General features: G+C 40.9%; 1 protein-coding gene across 1 annotated transcript in view; it reads left to right on the top strand.

Annotated features, from left to right (window-relative positions):
* NEB (nebulin) overlaps positions 1-20260 on the top strand; it is a 179435-nt gene that overhangs the window by 114200 nt on the left and 44975 nt on the right. Inside the window, exons 96-106 of the mRNA XM_047721711.1 lie at positions 802-906; positions 1801-1908; positions 3010-3117; positions 4003-4110; positions 5452-5556; positions 5654-5758; positions 6407-6505; positions 6854-6964; positions 16338-16442; positions 17086-17190; positions 17655-17759. Coding sequence (XP_047577667.1) covers positions 802-906; positions 1801-1908; positions 3010-3117; positions 4003-4110; positions 5452-5556; positions 5654-5758; positions 6407-6505; positions 6854-6964; positions 16338-16442; positions 17086-17190; positions 17655-17759 — 1164 coding nt within the window. The remainder of the gene's footprint in view (positions 1-801; positions 907-1800; positions 1909-3009; positions 3118-4002; positions 4111-5451; positions 5557-5653; positions 5759-6406; positions 6506-6853; positions 6965-16337; positions 16443-17085; positions 17191-17654; positions 17760-20260) is intronic.

Here is a 20260-nt window from a genome sequence, read left to right as displayed (position 1 = left end):
GGCTCAGTCGTTCAGCATCTGCCTTTGGCTCAGGTCATGATCCCAGGGTCCTGGGATCAAGCCCCGAATCAGGCTTCCTGCTCTGCAGGAAGCCTGTGTCTCCCTCTGCCCCTCCCCCGGCTTCTGTTCCCTCTTGCTATGTCTCTGTCAAATAAATAAAATCTTTTTTAATTTTTTTTTAATTTTTTTTTTTTTTTGAAAGATTTTATTTATTTATTTGACAGAGAGAGATCACAAGTAGACGGAGAGGCAGGCAGAGAGAGAGAAAGGGAAGCAGGCTCCCTGCTGAGCAGAGAGCCTGATGCGGGACTCGATCCCAGGACCCTGAGATCATGACCTGAGCCGAAGGCAGCGGCTTAACCCACTGAGCCACCCAGGCGCCCCAATAAAATCTTTTTTAAAAAGAGACTTTGCTCAGGGTCCTGGGATTGAGTCTCGCATCCCCCTCTCTGCTCAGCAGGGAGCCTGCCTCCTCCTCCTGTCTCTCTCTGCCTACTTGTGATCTGTCAAAAAAAAAAAAAAAAACTTTAAAAGAGAGACTTTGCTAAGCAAATTAACACTGTACAAGATTTCAGTAAAAAAAAAAGCTTAAATGTTCCTCACCTGCTAGAATGCTCTGGAAGCTCCATATGACTGTAAGCATTAATTATGCAGATTATCATAAAATTCAAATGCCTCCTGGTTGATTGAATAAGTGCTAATGAAAGTAAATGTCATGAGTTAAACAAGACTCTCTGTGAAAGCAGCAGTTTCTCATACAGTGAACCATCTAACAGAGGCTTAATTTATTCCTCTCCGCAGATCAAGTACAAATCTCATGCACAGAAAACGAGGAATGACTACAAGCTGGTCACTGATACTCCAGTCTACGTGCAGGCTGTCAAAAGTGGGAAACAACTAAGTGATGTGAGTGCCTCAGGGAAGTCATGCAGACAGTAATAAGGATGCGGCCACAGTGGCCAAAAAAAAAAAAAAAAAAAAAAGAAAGCCAAAAAGTGGCCTTTTGTAACTGGGAGAACCAGAATTAGCGCCTTAGAGATTCTGCTCTTGTTTGCTAAATGCCTGGTGCATTCAATCAGTCCCCAGGGTGGCGGTGTCAGCAGTCTGTGTGGAATACTCAGTGTCTGAGAGCTTTTTGCTTTAAAGTTGCGTTTTGTATCCTTGTGTCAAGAGCAACAGTTCTGTCTCGCTGCGGAAGGCTGCTGAGCAACTAGAGCTGACTGTGGTAGAGTGAGGGGACAGGCCCCAAGTGAGAGAGGAGGCGGGGTCCGGCCTCTACTGCGCATCCTCCGCACGGCGTGGGCGGAGCCGGCCCAGCTGCGCCTCCGCGTGCTTCTGCGTGCGCTGTGGACGCCGAACCCACTGTCGTGTCTGACGCCACGCGGGAAGGACCGGCCCAAAGCAGCCCCCAAAGCTGCCTTTTTTCCTTTTTTTTTTTTTTTTTTTAAACTAACCCCGCAGGTTAACTAATAAACAGAGAATGCTACCAGCAAGTTAGAATGTTCAAGCCTACTTATTTTGAAACTTACAGCGGTAAAATACCCGCTCTTCCTCTCCTGCCTCAGCTGTGTCTTCCCCATCTCTCTCAGAGTGGGGGTCCACACGCTGGTTTTGGTCCCATTGGTAAGACCAATAATTGATCAGAGTTCTCTGGCCAGAGGGAAGCAGGCTACTTATTATTATTATTGTTTTTTGGTTTTTGTTTTTTGTTTAAGAGAGACTGGGTTTCCAATTACTTTGCTTCTTCCAGCAGCACTGCTGCGATTAAAACCGACTGACTCCTCTTCTCTCTGCACACAGGCTGTTTACCACCATGACTATGTGCACAGTGTCAGGGGCAAAGTGGCTCCAACAACAAAAACGGTGGATCTGGAGCGGGCCCTTCATGCCTACAAGCTCCAGAGTGAGGTGAGCAGTGTGAACCTAACACGGTGCCCAGCAGAACTCCAAGAGGCAGCCTGCAAGGGCCAGGCCGCTGGCTTCGGTGGAAACCACTTTGGCCTGGGCATTATCTCAGCCTGACCTTGTCCATTGTAAATGCGCTTCCATTCCCATGAGTTTAAAAAAGTCAAAGAAAAAAGCAAACATAGTCTGTCTTCCCTCTTGGCTGGCAGAATCTTTATACCAAGCAAGAAATGGGCTTTTTAAGAGCAATATCTACAAGATAAAATGAAGAAAGGCAACCCCCTATCTCTGGCTCAAAAAAACTTAAAACCAAGATGATAAAGACAAGGCATATAAACACAAAAGACTACTAATAATGAGAGAGAGGGCTAGAAATTACTGTTGGAATTCAGAAGAGAAGGAAACTGGATTCTGCTCACGTATTTCATATTCCTATTCTGTGTCATCTGGTCATGCTACTTTGGTCTCAACCTTCGATGTTAGTCTCCTACATTGAATGTTAAAAGTAATTTGGTTTTAATTTGGTTTTAATATTTCAGATACTATTCCTACTCCTGGAGTTCTGCCAAAAAACCAGACTATTTAAGGTCATAGTCAGAAACTTCTTCCCCCCTTCAGCCAGGGATAAGAATATCCTGACCTTTTCCCAGCCTGACATCAAGACACTGTGTTTATGGGGAGGATGGCATTCCAAAGATGTGCCTTATAACTATGATTCTCTCAGGGATTGGTAATGACGTGGATATCTCCAAAGGGGGGAGGTTAATGGCAGAGGCACCCCTGACTACCTGTTTTCTCTACTTTTCCCATTTTCTTGCTAGATACCATGCAGCTAACTGGGAATAAATACATTCAAAACATAGAAGAATTACTTCCTATGAGCCCCTTCACTCATTGCTCTCTCTTTCAAATACAGGTTAAGAGTAAACTGATTCGTTGCCTGACTCTTAGAAAACTTACTTAATTTCTTCCTGAAATCAGTGTAGTGAACATAAGAACAGGAAGTATCTAACTGAAAACCTAACAGCTGCATGTGACTTGTTTAACTTAGATCAGTTATTTGATGTAGATGTGATATTTACTCACTCTTCCTCCTTCTGGCAGGGTCTGTACCGAGATGCTGGCCGGCGCTCTTTGCCTACTGGATATAGGCTTCCAGGCGACACCCCTCACTTCAAACATGCCAAAGACACCCGATACATGAGCAGTTATGTGAGTGGTCTCCTCATTAAGATGGGGTCTGAAATGGGGGGCACTAATATTCATTATTAGCCACTTTAATGTCTTGGTCACACCCTGAAGGTTCCATATGACATAATGGTGGGACTAGAGAACGGGAGACAGTGTGTTTCCTAGGGGTGCTGTGAAATCACAATTTGGCAGTGCCTGGGTAGCCCAGTGGATTAGCATAGGACTTTTGTGGGATCGTATCTGCGTAAGTCATTTCCCTTGACTTAGGGTTCATGGCTGTTTCCCTGCCTCTACTTCTGTTGATGTTAGCACTGCTGCATCCTGAACCATTCCAAGCCATATACCAGAAATAGAGCTTCATACACATCCTGCTAATATGTGGCCATAATATTATCTTCAAGATCTAACATCACTGTGTATTTCTTTGGAAAAGAAAGGACTTCTTGCCTAGCTGCTGGCCAGGCAGGGTCCAAAAGCCAGGGGCCCAAAATTACGGTTTCCAAAGCAGAGAGTTGCAGTTTTAATTATCTCACATGTCATTTTTTTAAATCAGTCTATAACGCCATTCATCAGTCTCAAAAGTAGTCTCTCGTTTCTTTGCATTTCCTAATTTCCTAACTGTACTGGGACTAAAATTATAGTTTTTTTCTCATATTTTTCATACCTGCCTACAAACAGATTTATCTAGGCAACACTGAATTTTATTCCTTTCTGGACCTGGCTTTATTAGCCAACAAAATAATTTTCAGGGTTCAGATTACTATTAAAATTTGTCAGTGACTTTTCCTTATATTTAATCCTAGAGAGTAATTTTCAAATGAAAGCAACAGCTTCTTTCTATTTGAGAAATGTAGAGCTACTCTCTGTTTACCCATCAGTGGACTTATTCTGACTTTGCTTTTCCAGTTCAAATACAAAGAAGTTTATGAACACATCAAAGCAAACGGATATACCCTTGGGCCCAAAGACGTTCCATTTGTCCATGTCCGGAGGGTCAACGATGTTACCAGTGAGGTACTGTGAATGTTGATTCTGTGGGGGAAATACTGAGTTTCAGAGACCATGGCTTTGAAATAAGACAATCAGATAAATACAATATGTGGAATTTAAACAACTCACTCATTGGGGCCCCTGGGTGGCTTAGTGGGTTAAGAAACTCGCTCATATGTGGAGTTTTAAAAAAACAGAGGATCATAGGGGAAGAGAGGAAAAAATAAAACAAGACGAAATCATAGAGGGAGAGGTGCCTGGGTGGTTCAGTTGTTAGGCGTCTGCCTTTGGCTTGGGTTGTGATTCCGGGGTCCTGGGATGGCACCCTGCATTGGACTCCTTGCTCGGCAGGCGGCCTGCTTATGTTCCTTCTCTCGCTATGTCTCTCTCTGTCAAATAAATAAAATCTTTTAAAAAAATCATAGAGACAGACCATAAGAAACTCTTAAACATAGGAAGCAAACAGGGTTGCTGGAGAGGAGGGGGATTGGCAGATGGGGTAACTTGGTGATGGACATTAAAAAGGCGATGTAGGGGCGCCTGGGTGGCTCAGTGGGTTAAGCCGCTGCCTTCGGCTCAGGTCATGATCCCAGGTCCTGGGTTCGAGCCCCACATCGGACTTTCTGCTCAGCAGGGAGCCTGCTTCCTCCTCTCTCTCTGCCTGCCTCTCTGCCTACTTGTGACTTCTCTCTGTCAAATAAATAAATAAAAAAAAAATCTTTAAAAAAAAAAAAATAAAAATAAAAAGGCGATGTAACAAACACTGAGTATTATATAAGACTGATGAATCACTAACTCTAGCTCTGAAACTAATAACACATTGTATGTTAATTAATTGAATTTAAGTTTAAAAAATAAAAAGTAAAGACTACAGCTTTGTTTGAAATGCATTAAGGGTTTACTGTCTTATAAATTTATACATTAGCAAGGAATAAAAGGGTCCTTTTAGCTACCATTTTGATACTTAAATCCATTGGCAAAATTTTTCTGTATTTGGCAATGCCATCATAGAGACCTCATTCATAGATAATAATGTGTATTAATTCCTCTTTTGACATTTGTATTGAAAAAATTTTTAATTTATATTTTAGTCTGACTCATGACCCTCATTTTCTACATAAATGATTGGTTTGTATATCTGATCCTATCCAATCGTCTGATAGAATGTGGAAGACTTTGTGCTCAAAATTCTTCATCTAAATAAAATAACTAGCATTTTCTCTTTTTTCCTAATCTCGGCCCCTTTCTTTATCCTTAATTGCCCTTCTCATGGCTCTTTATGTAGAATATTTGATTGTTGATTAGTCAACAGATGCCTTCATCTTCCTACACTAAATACCTGGAATGGTTTTTCTTCTGATATAGAGATTGTATCGCCAATTGTACCACAAACTGAAAGACAAGATTCACACAACTCCCGACACACCTGAAATCCGCCAAGTCAAGAAGACACAAGAGGCTGTCAGTGAGGTGGGTATTCTCCTAGGAGAGAGGACGACAGGCTGTGGAACCCAGGGACTGTCAACAATTTGGTCTCTGATGTGTGTGTTTCTGGGTATTTTTCTAGTTGATCTACAAATCAGACTTATTCAAGATGCGAGGCCACATGATCTCAATGCCATACACACCCCAAGTGATCCATTGCCGCTACGTGGGAGATATCACCAGTGATGTAAGCATCTCATAAGGGTCTTTCCGAAAGGCTCTTACCAAGAGCCAGCTCTTACAAAGGCTCTTACATGTGAGCCAGCCAGTGGCCTTTGAATATCCTTCTGCTCTGAGTACTTCTAAACTGAGTATACAACTTGGAGGTGAAATTGTGTGGAAGCAGAATCCCACATTTCTCCAGCTATGCACATGGTAGTAAGAGGACCACTTGGGAATTACAAGAATTGCTCACCAACATCCTACATTCAACACTGAATCCTTATCAGCTCCTCACTCTACATGGCCTCTGTCCTGGGTCCTGTTTCGTACCTTTCATCTGCTCATCCCCACTCCCATCCCCTTTAACAACTTCCTCCCACCATTTTCTTTTTTTTCTCCTTAAATATTTCCTTCTCCTAAAAGACCATTCCATTCAATCTGTGCTTTTCTCCCATCAATTTAATAATAACAAATAGCAGTGTTCTCCTCATCTCAGATTAGATATTAAATTTTAAAACCTGTGATTCATTTGGGTGCACACAAACTAAGAATACAGAGTGAGTGTGTTCAACCAGAAAGAAAACTTTCAGTAGGAAAGTGTCACTACTCTGTCTTATTTGTTCCTGGTTTATAGTTACTTATGCCCAGCTGTATTTCTGTTTCTGCCACGCAGATTAAATATAAAGAGGACTTGCAGATCCTCAGGGGACTGGGCTGCTTCCTGTATGACACTCCCGACATGGTCCGCTCCCGGCACCTGCGCAAACTCTGGGTGAGTGCACACCTTCAGGGCACATAGCTATCCCCGCACAGCTTCCATATATCCTGTCACCAGCTGCAAGGTGCTGGACAGAGAATCTTTGCCTTCAGCTACTTTTAAGAGGAAGTTTACCATTAACTGATTTGAACCATTCGTGACTCACCTAAACTGATATGTGCCTCTGTGAAAGCTGATGAACTCAGTGAAATGACAGTCATCTTTGTTGGGATGGGAAGACCTCCAGGGTACATGAAAGCCCTGCTCAAGTTGCACGTGCCAGCCGCATGAAAGATAGTGTGTGACCGTGGCATGCAATTCCTTAAATGATCAATTAACTTGTATTTCTGTTGTGTTTTTAAGTCTAACTACCTGTACACCGATAAGGCAAGGAAGATGCGAGACAAGTACAAAGTGGTGCTTGACACTCCGGAATACAGAAAAGTGCAGGAGCTGAAGACACATCTGAGCGAGGTAAGAATGCTGAACCTGTCACTGCGAGTGACTTGTTCCTCTGGTGACTATTTTTCAGGCCACCGCACTCAGCAAAAAATCTCCCCTCTGCCTTTAATTACAGAGTGCCTCCCATATGTAAGCAAGTAAAACTTGACCTCCTTTTGCCTCAGTTTACTTATTTTGTCCCCTTTTGATAAGATGAGGATATCAGTATTTGACTGCCTGTGACTAGAACTGCTGAGAGTTGACAAAATTTTATAAATTGGAAAGGCCTTCTGTCTTATGCTATTGTTGCAGTCTCCAAACTGAATTTATTTCAAAACTCTCTAATCCCTGCTATCAGAAACCCTAATCATGGCAACGCCATGGAAAAGTCTTCTAATAGACCCTGCTCTGTGACCTACTCAACACATTCTAGACTACTTTGTTTCATTTTCAGTTGGCCCCGAGGCTTCTGATTTATTGCAGCTAATTGTGTATAGATCTCGTGCTCTCACCTACACTCTTGGTTCCTTTTGAGAGGTGGACCCCACATTGTTTAGATGTGTATTCCATAGTGCCTTGGCTATGATAGATGTCCATGTTTGCTAGTGACTGCATGTGCTTTGTAAAGGTAGGGGCATTCCACAAATGTAAATGGTCTTTCTTATTTTAGGTGAGTTGGCCATTCTCATCAGACTTCACCAAGCTGACCCACACACTGGCTGTCAGGCCACTTCATTGATTCCTCATTTTCAGTGTTTCTAATGGCTGCTGATTAGGAATCACTTATGCCCTTAGACTTAGAGACGTCCTGGCAAACCAACTGTCCTCACTGGGGGGTGCACAGCTTCCTAAACTCCTAGTGAGCTAGAGGCAGAGGATGATTAATTCTTTAGCTTCTACAAATGATACATTGAGCTCCTTTGCTTTGCTGAAAGCTTACCTATATTGCTTCAGCACTTAGCCAGGAATGCTTATGTTCTCTCTCAGCAAAGTTGTGCTTCTCCACACTGGTTGTGTATTAGAATCTCCTGGGAAATATTTCTTACCTATCCTGACTAGACTCCGACTCCCCAGCCTCACACCAGACCTTCTGATTCTCTCTGTCTGGGCATCTGCATGCTTTTAGCTGCTCCAGAATGATTCTAACATGCAGCCAGTGTTGGAAACCACTGCTTTAAGTTTCACAGCTGTCCTCCAAGTGCCACATAATAAAACATCATATGGCAACTTAACGTGCTTATTGGTATCTCCAAAATACCTTTCTTGGGTGTTTGGATTCAGAATTATCTAAAACTTTTAATTTCTCCTTTTCCCAGTTCCTATTGGGATTCTGTATGTCTTATGCATATACACTGAGGGAAAAGAATAGCTATTCAGTAATTCATTTTTTCCCACACTTGCCTCACTGGAAGAATGACGTGAGCTTCATAAAATATTGATCCACTTCTATTTTTTCTTTTTTTAAAGATTTTGAGAAAGATTGGTATTCATTCTTTGAATATTTGGTAGAACTCAACAGTGAGGTCTTCTGATCTTGGACTTTTATTTGTTGGGAGATTTTTTTTTTTTTAAGATTTTATTTGACAGACAGAGATCACAAGTAGTCAGAGAGGCAGGCAGAGAGAGAGAGGAGAAAGCAGGCTCCCCAAGGAGCGGAGAGCCTGATGGGGGCTCGATCCCAGGTCCCTGGGGTCATGACCTGAGCCAAAGGCAAAGGCTTTAACCCACTGAGCCACCCAGGCACCCCTTTTGGGAGATTTTTAATTATTGATTCAATCTCCTTACTAGTAATTGGTCTGTTCAGATTTTCTCTTTCATCATGATTCAGCATTGGCATGTTGTATAGTTCCAGGAATTTATCCATTTCTTCTTGATTGTCCAATTTATTTAGCACATAATTGTTTATAGTAGTCTCTTTGATACTTTGTATTTCTATGGTATCAGTTATAACATGTCTTTTATTCTGATTTTGAGTTCTCTCTTTTTCTTGGTGATTCTAGCTAAAGGTTTGTTAATTTTGTTTATCTTTTCAAAGAACCAGCTCTTTCATTGACCTTTCCTATTACATTTTTTGTTTGTATTTTATTTTTTTCTTCCCTGATTTTATTTTCTTCTTTCTACTAACTTTGGGCTTCATTTGTCTTTTCTTTTTCAAGTTCCTTGAAATGTAAAGTTAGGTTGTTTATTTGCGACTTTTTTTTGTTTCTTGAGGTAAGCATTGTTATGAACTTTCCCCTTAGAACTGTATCCCATACAGAATGTTAAATTTTCATTTGTCTCAAGATTTTTAAAATTTCTCTTGATTTCTTTTTTTACCAATTGTTGTTCAGTATCATGCTACTTAATCTTTACCTATTTGTGAATTTCCCAACTTTCTTCATGTAATTAACTTCTAGTTTTGTCCCATTGTGGTTTGAAAAGATGCATGATATGATTTTAATCCTGTTAAATTTATTGAGGCTTGTTTTGTGGCCTAACATGCAATCTATCTATTTAAGAAATTGTTCTATGCACTTGAAAAGAATATGTATTCTGTTGCTTTTAGATAGAATGTTCTGTAAATATCTGGTCTACTCTATCATTTAAGGCCAGTGTTTCCATATTGATTTTCTGTCTGGATAATCTATGCATTGATGGAAGTGGGGTATTAAAGTCCCCAACTATTATTGTATTGCTATTTCTCTGTTTAGGTCTGCTGATAATTGCTTTATATATCTAGGTGCTCCTCTGTTGGGTGCATATTTACAAATATTATATCTTTTTGTTAGATTGGCCCCTTTATCATTATGTAATACCCATTTTTGTTTCTGATTAGTCCTTAAAGTCTGTTTAGTCTCATACAAATATAGCTACTTCACTTTTTGGTTTCCATTTGCATGGAACATCTTTTTCTATCCCTTCATTTTCAGTCTCTGTGTGTCCTTACATATAACAGGAGTCTCTTATAAGCAGTATATAGATAGGTCTTATTTTTTATTTTATGTTCTTTTAAGATTTAGTCATCTATTTTAGAGAGAGAAAGAGAGAGCACAGGCATGAGTGGGAGGGGCAGGGGGAGAAGGGAGAATCTCAAGCAGACTCCATGCTAAGGATGAAGCCTGACAGGGCTTGATATCACAACCCCAAGATCATGACCTGAGCAGAAACCAAGAGTCAGACACTTAGCCAACTGTGCCACCTAGGTGTCTCAGTAGGTTTGGTTTTTTAATCCATTTGGCCACTCTGTGTCTTATGATGGGAGAATTTAGTCCATTTACATATAGATTAATTATTAATATGTACATGTTTACTGTCATTTTATTAATTGTTCTCTGGCTGTTTTTGTAGTCCCTCTCTCTTCCTTTCTTCTTTTGCTCTCTTTGTGGTTTTATGATTCCTTTTAGTGATATGCTTATATTTCTTTCTTTTCATCTTTTGTATATTTCTGTCAGTTTTTGCTTTATGGTTACCATGAAGCAACTTGTAACAACTGGTATTTATAATAGTCTGTTTTAAGTTGATAACAGCCTAAGTTTGATCCTATTGTAAAGCTCAACATTACTCCCTCTACCATGTTTTATGTTTTTAATGTCGCATTTTACATGTTTTATCTTATGTATTTTTTACCTAAATGTAATCATAGTTATTTTTACAATGTCTTTTAACCTTCATACCAGTGATTAATTCACTACCTTTACCATATATATACACCTTTCCAGTGAGATTTATTATCACTAATTAGAACCCTTTCTTTTCAGCTTAAAAAAACTTTTTAACTTCTCTTGTAAGGTTTCTTTAATGATGATGAACTCTTTTAGCTTTTGCTTGTCTAAAAAACTCTCTCTCTCCTTCACTTCTGAAAGAGAAGTTTGCCAAGTAGGGTAGTCTCGGTCAGAAGTTTTTTTTCTTTTAGCACTTGGAATATATTTTGCCACTCCCTCTGGTGTGCAGTTTCTGCTGAAAAATCTGCTTATACTCTTATGGGGGGGTTAATGTATATAACAGGTTTTTTTCTTGCTGGTTTTAATAATTTCTTCTTGTTTTTAACTTCTGACATTTTAATTATCATGTGTCTTATTTTGGGTTTCTCTGGGTTTCTCTGGGTTCCTCTAATTTGGAATTCTCTGGGCTTCCTGGATCTGGATGTCTGTTTTCTTCCCCAGGTTAGGGAAATTAATATTTCAGCCATTATTTTCTCAAACAAGATTTCTATTCCTTTCTCTCTTTTCCTTTTGGAAGCCCTGTGATTCAAATGTTAGTGTATCTGATGCTGTCCCACAAGTCCCTAAGGCTATCTTCACTTCTTTTTTATTCTTTTCTCTTTTTGCTGCTCTGGTTAGGTGAGCTCCACTGTCTTGTCTTCAGGTTGACTGATCCTTTCTTCTGCTTTATCTAGTCTGCTGTTAAAACCCTCGAATGTATTTTTCAGTTCAGTTATTGTATTCTTCAGCTCTGTAACTTCTATTTGATACTTTCTTTTATTTTCCATCTTTTTGTTGGCATTCTCACTGTGTTCATTCTTCTTTGCAGTTTGGTGAGCATCTTTATGAGTGTTAAACTCTTTATCAAGTAAATGAACTCCATTTTATTAAGGTTTTTTTCTGAGTTTTATCTCGTTCTTTCATTTGGAACATATTCCTCTTCCTTCATTTTTCTTGACTGTCTGTGTTCATTTATATACAGTAAGTGAAACAACCACCTTTCCCAGTTTTGAAGGAAGGCCTCATGTAGGAGGTGAAACTTGTTGTTCAACCCTGTCTCAATTCTTAGTTGTCTCTTGAAACTTTATGCTTGTGTAAGTATCCTATTATATTTTTAATAGTTCCGAGTAGTTGAAGATGTGCCAAGACTGTGCAGTGTCCCAAAGGGGAGGATCTCAACACCTAGATTTAGGCGGACTGGAAGCCTCAGGCATCAGCTTTTAAATATATGCAAATACATAAAATCCTAAGGGACTACAAGCATAAACCCTACGAAACCAGCAAGCTGGAGCAAGGCAAAGGTAGAGCATCTACCTTTGTAGATAGCATCTACATCTTTGTTCCTTGTTAGCAGTTCTATAGGCCACTAAATATGTGTCATACCTAAAGCCTATAACTCAGGCCAAAATTCCAGGACAAGCAAAGAGGTGTCCTTCACAGAAAGACCTTGGGGTGGTAACCTACCAAGAACTGTCTTTCTAATTGCCCTAGTCCTGTGGGATCCAGAAATAGGAGCCTTCCAGGCTATCAGTGCCAGGCACTCAAGGGGTATCCCCAGGCTGGCAGCTGTAAAAATCAGGCACCGGGTGTGTAAAAAGCTTCCCTCCAGGAGATACTGGCGCTCGAAGGCATAGTAGAGGGTAAGGATGAAGGTAATAAATGACCTCTAAGTTCTCTGAAAAGTATTTTAGTCAGCCCAAGATGCGTTTTTAATCAAAAGCCTGCCCCTCAAGCCGCAGTTATGGTGATGAGCTAACAAGTCTCCTTTACAGAAAGACTGAGCCCCTGGGTCTGTTGTCTCTTGCTATGCCCTGGGGATAGTAGCTACTTAAGAACTCTTTCCCTATTGGTTACAGTCCTGTGGGGCCCACAAGAGTAAGCCCTACCAGCCACTAGAGCTAGATGACATAGAGGTGTCTTCTGGCCCGAGTTGCAAAAATCAGACTCCCAGACAAGGCTATGAGCTCCTTTCTGGGTGACCTTTGTTATAACAGTCTCATGGCACCAGGAACACAAGCTCTCCTGACCTTCACAGCCGAGTGACCGAGAGATGTCCTGTAGGTGGCAGCCACATATATCAGAATGAACAAAATCTTGCCATTTGCACAACTTGAATGGACCTCAAGGGCATTATGCGGAGTGAAATAAGTCAGAGAAAGATGAATATATGACCTTTCTTATTATTTGGAACCTAATACACACGCGCGCGCGCGTGTGTGTGTGTGTATGGTGGTTGCCATAGATGGGAAATAGTGGGTGGGAGAAATTTAGTTTATTTAGTTTAAATAAATTCTAAAAAATACTGATCAGAGTCACTTTTCTGGATTCAGAAGGTCTTTGGTAGAACCTGTAAATCTGTTTTAATAAGGACTTTTGGGTTTTTTTCGGATCAGCAAAGTTGGGAAAACACTGTTTTAGTAAAAAGTTTGATGGCAAAAGGAAGGTAGAGTTCTCAACTTTTTTTTAATTTTTTTTTTTATTTTTTTTAATTTTTTTTTTTTAAAGATTTTATTTATTTATTTGACAGAGAGAAATCACAAGTAGGCAGAGAGGCAGGCAGAGAGAGAGGAGGAAGCAGGCTCCCCGCTGAGCAGAAAGCCCGATGTGGGGCTCGAACCCAGGACCTGGGATCATGACCCGAGCCGAAGGCAGCGGCTTAACCCACTGAGCCACCCAGGCGCCCCAACTTTTTTTTTTTTTAAAGATTTTATTTATTTATTTGACAGAGAGAGATCACAAGTAGATGGAGAGGCAGGCAGAGAGAGAGAGGGAAGCAGGATCTCTGCCGAGCAGAGAACCCGATGCAGGACTCGATCCCAGGACCCTGAGATCATGACCTGAGCTGAAGGCAGCGGCTTAACCCACTGAGCCACCCAGGCGCCCGAGTTCTCAACTTTTGAATTGCTTTTGAGTTGTATAGATTCTTGACTTTTAATACTTCGTAGTACTAGCAATCAGGAATGTTGTCCCAGGAAACATAAACTGGGAGGTCTGTGAGGGATGGGCTAGATGGGTGATGGGTAGTAAAGAGGGCGCTTGATGTGATGAGCACTGGGTCTTTTACATTAGTGATGAATCACTGACTTCTATTCCAGAAACCTATATATTGCATTCCATGTCAACTAACTATGACTTAAATTTTAAAAGATAAAGAAGCATTAACAATGCATACCTAAGTATGGGGGAAATATAATATGAAGAAAATTATAGAAATGGTATGGGAGAGTTGGGTTTTAGTCCCAGATTTACTTCCACTTTGTTGTGTGACCTTGTATAATTCATATATTCAATCCCCCAATTTCCTGAGCTAGAAAATTAGAGTAGATGATTCAGGGTCCTTTTAACCATAAGATTCTATGAGTTTGTTGACTTGCTTTATTTGAAATTTAGCCCAGAAGAAATAGTAAGTTTTTATTTAGTTTATCTCTTTTCTTTCAGAAGTAACAGAAAAAACAGCCCCAAGCAAATGAGCTATATATTGTTTCAACTCGTGCTTGTATATAATTTATATTTAAAGAAATAGATATGCACCTTCATATGTATATACATATTATTTATCTCCTATATTTTATCTGTTCAACAGGCATTTATTGATAATTAGAATTTATTTGCTACCCATTTGTACTTCCTAGTTTGCCTCATTGTATGAAACTCCGTCAACATTTATCAAAGGACTACTGTTTTTCACATCTTTTATCCAAGTACAAGGTGAAAAAAGAATGATAGAGCTGAGCCCCTGCATTCCATGGGCCCATATCTGTGATGAGAAACAAACATCAATATGATGAATGATATCATATAGGAATAATCAAGACAGTGAGGACTCTGCTTTCCAGGCAGATAAGAGGAGGAAGAACATTCTTTTTTTTTTTTTTAAATATTTTATTTGTTTATTTGACAGAGAGAGATCACAAGTAGACAGAGAGGCAGGCAGAGAGAGAGGGAAGCAGGCTCCCTGCTGAGCAGAGAGCCCGATGCGGGACTCGATCCCAGGACCCTGAGATCATGACCTGAGCTGAAGGCAGCGGCTTAACCCACTGAGCCACCCAGGCGCCCAGAGGAGGAAGAACATTCTAAGCAGAAAGAGCAGTATATGAAAATGGCCATAATGAGTTCTTAGAATTGGAAACAGTTTCAATTAGCAGAAAGGGAGTGTGCAAGAATGTTGAGAAATGAGGCTAGAAACATAGGATAGAAGCCAGCTCATGACGTCCAATATCTTCATATTGGACTTGATGAAAAATCACTGAAGAACTATTTCTGAGCATTAAGGTATGATTAGATCTGAGCTTTAAGAACATCACCTTCTCAGACTTGCAAAAGATAAATGAGCCATGCAGAGTGATCCAATGGAGGACCTAGGAAGGTTTTTTAGGAGCATCTTGAGAATGATACAGGAGGAAGAGAAGAAATGATACAGGAGGCCAAGCTAGGGCAGTGTCTGTGAGAAAGGAGAAGGTGGATTGGACTTAAAAGCTATCACAAAGTCAGGAGCCCAGAATTCATGACCATTTGTTATGGGAATGAGGGAGAAGTCTAGGATGACTCCTCAAGTTTCTGGCCTGCATGCCTGGGAGAGTGAGGATTCATTTAGCAAAGTAGACAAAATAGGGAAAAAAAACCAGATTTGGGCTGGAGATGGACATAATACAGAGAATTCTGCAATGAACATGGTAAGTTCAGAACATTGTTGAAAATTTTGGTCTGACTTAGGAGAGTTGATGATTGAGTCATACGAACAGATGAGGTTACCCAAGGAGAAGTATAGGGTGAAAGAGGCCAACCCTGACTCCAGCCAGTGGCAGCCTTTGGAGGACAGAACCATAGAAGGAAGCTGAGGAGTGCCTAGAAAGATAGGAGGGCATGTAGGGGAGAGTGCAAGAATGGGAAGCAGAGGAGGACGTTTTTCAGGAATGAAACTGCTGAGAAGTTTCAGTTGCTACAGAGAACAATTCTTGTATCTGGCAGTCGTAAAGTTTTTGGTAGCCTTTGAGAGTGACTTCATTGGCGTGGCTGGGTAGAAGCCAAACTGTTGCCTTGAGAAATTAACCAAAAGAGAGGAAAAAAAAGAAATACGTAGTCTGCTTGGCTATGAAAGGTAGAAACAAGGTCATTGGTAGAGATTGGAAAAGGCTTAGTGAAGGAAAGGACTGGAATTTATTTGCAGATGAAAGGGGAAGGCTGGGGCGCCTGGGTGGCTCAGTGGGTTAAGCCGCTGCCTTCGGCTCGGGTCATGATCTCAGGGGTCCTGGGATCGAGCCCCGCATCGGGTTCTCTGCTCGGCAGGGAGCCTGCTTCCTCCTCTCTCTCTACCTGCCTCTCTGCCTGCTTGTGACCTCTCTCTGTCAAATAAATAAATAAAATCTTTAAAAAAAAAAAAAAAGGGGAAGGCTGGAGAAATGAGAAGGTTGAAGATGTCAAGAGGGGGGCGAGAATAGTTGCTGGCACAGGCTCCTAGAACAGGGCAGGTGAGAACAGGACCGAGAATGCAGTAGGAGGCTGGAATCTTGGGCCAGCTACAGAATGTCTCTTATTTTGATACAAGGAAAAAAGAAAAAGAGGGCTTGGAAGGTAAATAAATTATTGGTTTATTGAGCAGAAACCGAGCCTGTTGCAGTGGGGTGGGCCTTGGTTTCTTTATAAAGTAAGCACTAAAGGCATCTCTCAGCAGAGAACATTATGTGTTGATGAAGCAGAAATAATGGTAATGACTATTTTATGTACAGCTGGTGTACAGAGCTGCAGGCAAAAAGCAGAAGTCAATCTTCACCTCAGTTCCCGACACTCCTGATCTTTTAAGAGCCAAGCGAGGGCAGAAGCTTCAGAGTCAGGTGAGACTCATAAACAGAGACTCCTAAACCCCCAGCACTGACATCGTGGGGAGGGTTGTTGCCTGTGGCTGCCCACTCCGGCTCAGTAACAGACTCTCATGCTTGGTTGTCCTTGATGCAGCCTCGTGGCCCTTATTTTCTAGCAGTTTTCTTTGGGGCCATCAGAACTGTGGTTGTGTTGTACATAAACAAGCCATATCATGTCTATTTTTTAAGTTGCGTGTACAACTTTCCTCATTGGATAAATGGTCTGTGGACCAAACTGCTTGATTCGTTCTGTAGGACCTATCTATCATTCATGATAAAAAAAAAAACAAACACATTTTATGCATGTGGTGGTGGGGTGGCAGGAGTGTTGAGGGCTTTGTCAGAATCCAGTCATTCTTCCATAACATTCTTTACCACATGGTTTTAGATCAGGCGGCACTCAACAGTAAGGGTGTTAGGTAACTAGTGTATGTATCATGTTTCCCAAATGTGATGTGGAACACAGAAAGAAGCAAATGAACAGAATACAGGAAAAACCAGAACAAGTAGACTTGGCCCTCCCATTGAATAGTTAGAAATGAATGAAAATGACCGAATACTAAATAATAAATGTTTTATGTTTCTAACATCTGATCCCTATTCTCTAATCATTTAGTATCTGTATGTTGAACTTGCCACCAAAGAGAGACCCCATCATCATGCTGGAAACCAGACCAAAGCCTTGAAGCATGCTAAAGATGTAAAGGACCTGGTCAGTGAGGTAAGTTGAGAATTTGGCACCAAGGTGCACTGGGTTAAAGAAAAAAATCTTGGGACACCTGGGTCGCTCACTTGGTTAAACAGCCAGCTCTTGATTTCAGCTCAGACCATGATCTCAGGGTCGTGGGATTGGGTCTCACATCGGGCTCCCCACTCAGCAGGGAATCTGCTTAAAATTCTCTCTGTCCCTCTTCCCCTGCTCCTCCCTGCTCATGCTCTCTGTCTCTTAGAATAAATAAATCATTAAAAAAAAAAAAAAGGTTCCTTAAAACCTTCCCTTGCTGCCTCTGATCAGAGAGCTAATTTCTGTAATTTGATGCTCAGCAGCATCAAAACACAGAAGATAAAGCTATTATCAGGCCCAATATATCATGGCCCTAGGTTGGATCTATGACGTGACTGTGAATTGGGAGGGATGAAAACACTTAAACTTAAGTTTGTCTCTTTTCTGCCTTTATTTCTTAGAAAAAGTACAAGATTCAATATGAAAAAATGAAGGACAAGTACACCCCTGTTCCAGACACGCCAATCCTCATCAGAGCCAAGAAAGCTTACTGGAATGCCAGTGATGTATGTGTCCTTTTCTTCTTTCTTCTATTGCGATAGGGACAGCTGAGGTTGTGGTACCTAAGACCAGAAGATACTACAGTCCTCCATAGTTCAAAGACCTGGTCCACAACATGGATCATGAGAACAACAACAGCACTTGAAGCAACAAAAGGCACAAACAGAATCAGGCACAGTAGTGAAGAATACTGCTGCGAGAGTCTAAAAGCCTATTGTTTTTCTTGTTGACCTTCTTAGCAAATAGTGACCCTTTCTTATAATTCTTTGGTGGCATTTGCTAGGGATACTTGACAAATAATTGTTACTTATCCATAAAGTCATGGTCTTGGAGTCAGCCAAACATGATTCAAATCCCGTTGCTGTCACTTGCTCGCTATATGATTCTATATAATTTAATTTCTCTAAGACTCTGTTTTCTGGTATGTGGAATGAGGATAAGAATTGTGATAATGAAGTTAGACAAAACAAGATAATGTATATAACATTCCTGACATGGTGCCGGGCTCTTAGTTAACATGCAGAGAAAGGTTGTTCCCTTTCTTCTCTTGACCACCTCAGTCATGAGAATGACACATTTGTTAGAATTAGGAAGGACAGATTTTCATTCCCCATACCACATGAACAAGGACAAGACTGGCTTTCAATGGTAATGAGATGATCTGTTAATAAAGATATGAAATTAACTTAGGGTAGATAACCAGTTCTTATCAGTTTCATTTCTGAGAGCCCACCTGCAGGTGCGTTGCACCCATTACCAGAACCAGAATCCCTGGAGGACTAGACATATGGGGGCTTAAACTCAGCCCAAAGCTCAAGCAACCCCATAACCCCTCAACTTAAGAATATTGCTCTAGGATTTCAGGGCATCTTAAAGTCATTACGGTGATCTCTAAACAGAAATATGAAAGGGCACCGCAAAACTGAAACAGTGTCTCAGTTCCGTAATTTTGTGAGCGGTTTTCATTTGGAGTAGACAGGAGTCTGCTACTTGAATAGAATGAGCACTTTGTCCCCTGAAGCTATGAGATATCGTAGATTCCTCCCCTGGTGTATAGTGGCATGAGATCCAACAGCCTGATATAAACGGGCTGAACACATAGTGCCGGCATCTCCTGACACATCCAAGGTTGTTAGCACGCTCTTCACTAAATGTAAAATGCCCATGGGTGCTGCTCAGGGCTACAGCATACCAACATACTAGGGCACTGGTTCTACACTCTCGGGGTCCAGGGACAGATCATTTGGCTTAAAATATAAACTGAGAAACTTGTAAACGACTCTCAAAATCTATCCCCTAGGATATTTGAGTCTTCTTGTGACATCCCCATCTTTGTCACTTCAAGGTTACTGTTGAATATTAATTTGAACCAAGCCTACTCTGTTACCACCCTCTCTGGGAGTGGTCACCCAATAAAGTTGGCACCTAGGGCTCATGACGCCCCAATGGACAGCCCCAACCCTAGGCCTTTCTCAGACCAGTGGTGATAACTCTAACCTTTAAAATAGTCGGATGTGGGGCACCTGGGTGGTTCAGTGGGTTAAAGCCTCTGCCTTCAGCTCAGGTCGTGATCCTAGGGTCCTGGGATCGAGCCCCGCATCCGTCTCTCTGCTCAGCAGGAAGCCTGCTTCTCCCTCTCTCTCTCTGCCTGCCTCTCTGCCTACTTGTGATCTCTGTCAAATAAATAAAATCTTTAAAAAAAAAATAGTCGGATATAACAAGGGTATATCTGGCATTGAGTTTGGCTTTTCTACACTGGTGATTCCCCCAAAGTAGAGCTAAGCAATTTTATGAGATTATTCATGTGAAAATGTAAATTAAAATGTCATACAAAAGACACCTTTAATTATGTATTTGTTCAGCTACCCCAAAAGACTTGAGGTTGAAAACAGACTGCTCAGAGAAGAACTCATCTTGTGGAAACAGGGTGAATCTTCTGTGATAGTCTTAGGTTAAGGTCAGAGATGTTATCTCTTGAACTACCACAGAGATCAAGATTATAAAACAAAGTTTCAGGACTGCCTCCTGGAGAAGGCATTTTGATACCAGGAGTTGGAAACTAAATCTTTCTCCTCTTTCCATGTTCATTAGTACATCTTGGGCTCAACAAAGTTGTTTCCTTTTTTCTCCTCCCAATTAGTTCTTTGTTTGTTTGTTTGTTTGTTTTAGATTTAAATAAACTTCTTATTTTAAGTAGTCTTAGATTTATAGAACAGTTGCAATGATAGGACAGACTTCCCATATACCCTATATGCTTTTTCCCCTATTGTTAATACATTACCATGGGACATTTGTCACAATGAGTGAATCCATACTGATGCATCATTATTAGTTAAACTCTATTCAGATTTCACTGGTTTTCTCCTAATGTCCTTCTCTTCCAGGATGTGAAAATGAGCTTTTTAATCTCTCTAAATTTATTCATGGGAAAACCTAAGAGAAAACTCAAGAGAGTTCAAGCTTAAAAGAACTCAGTTATTTAACATGGTGGTTTTTCACAATCTGT

This window comes from Lutra lutra, chromosome 3 (assembly GCF_902655055.1).
Source record: "Lutra lutra chromosome 3, mLutLut1.2, whole genome shotgun sequence".
In the NCBI taxonomy this organism is placed as follows: domain Eukaryota; kingdom Metazoa; phylum Chordata; class Mammalia; order Carnivora; family Mustelidae; genus Lutra; species Lutra lutra.
Note: the sequence above shows the minus strand (reverse complement) of the source record. Positions and strands in the feature narration are given on the sequence as shown.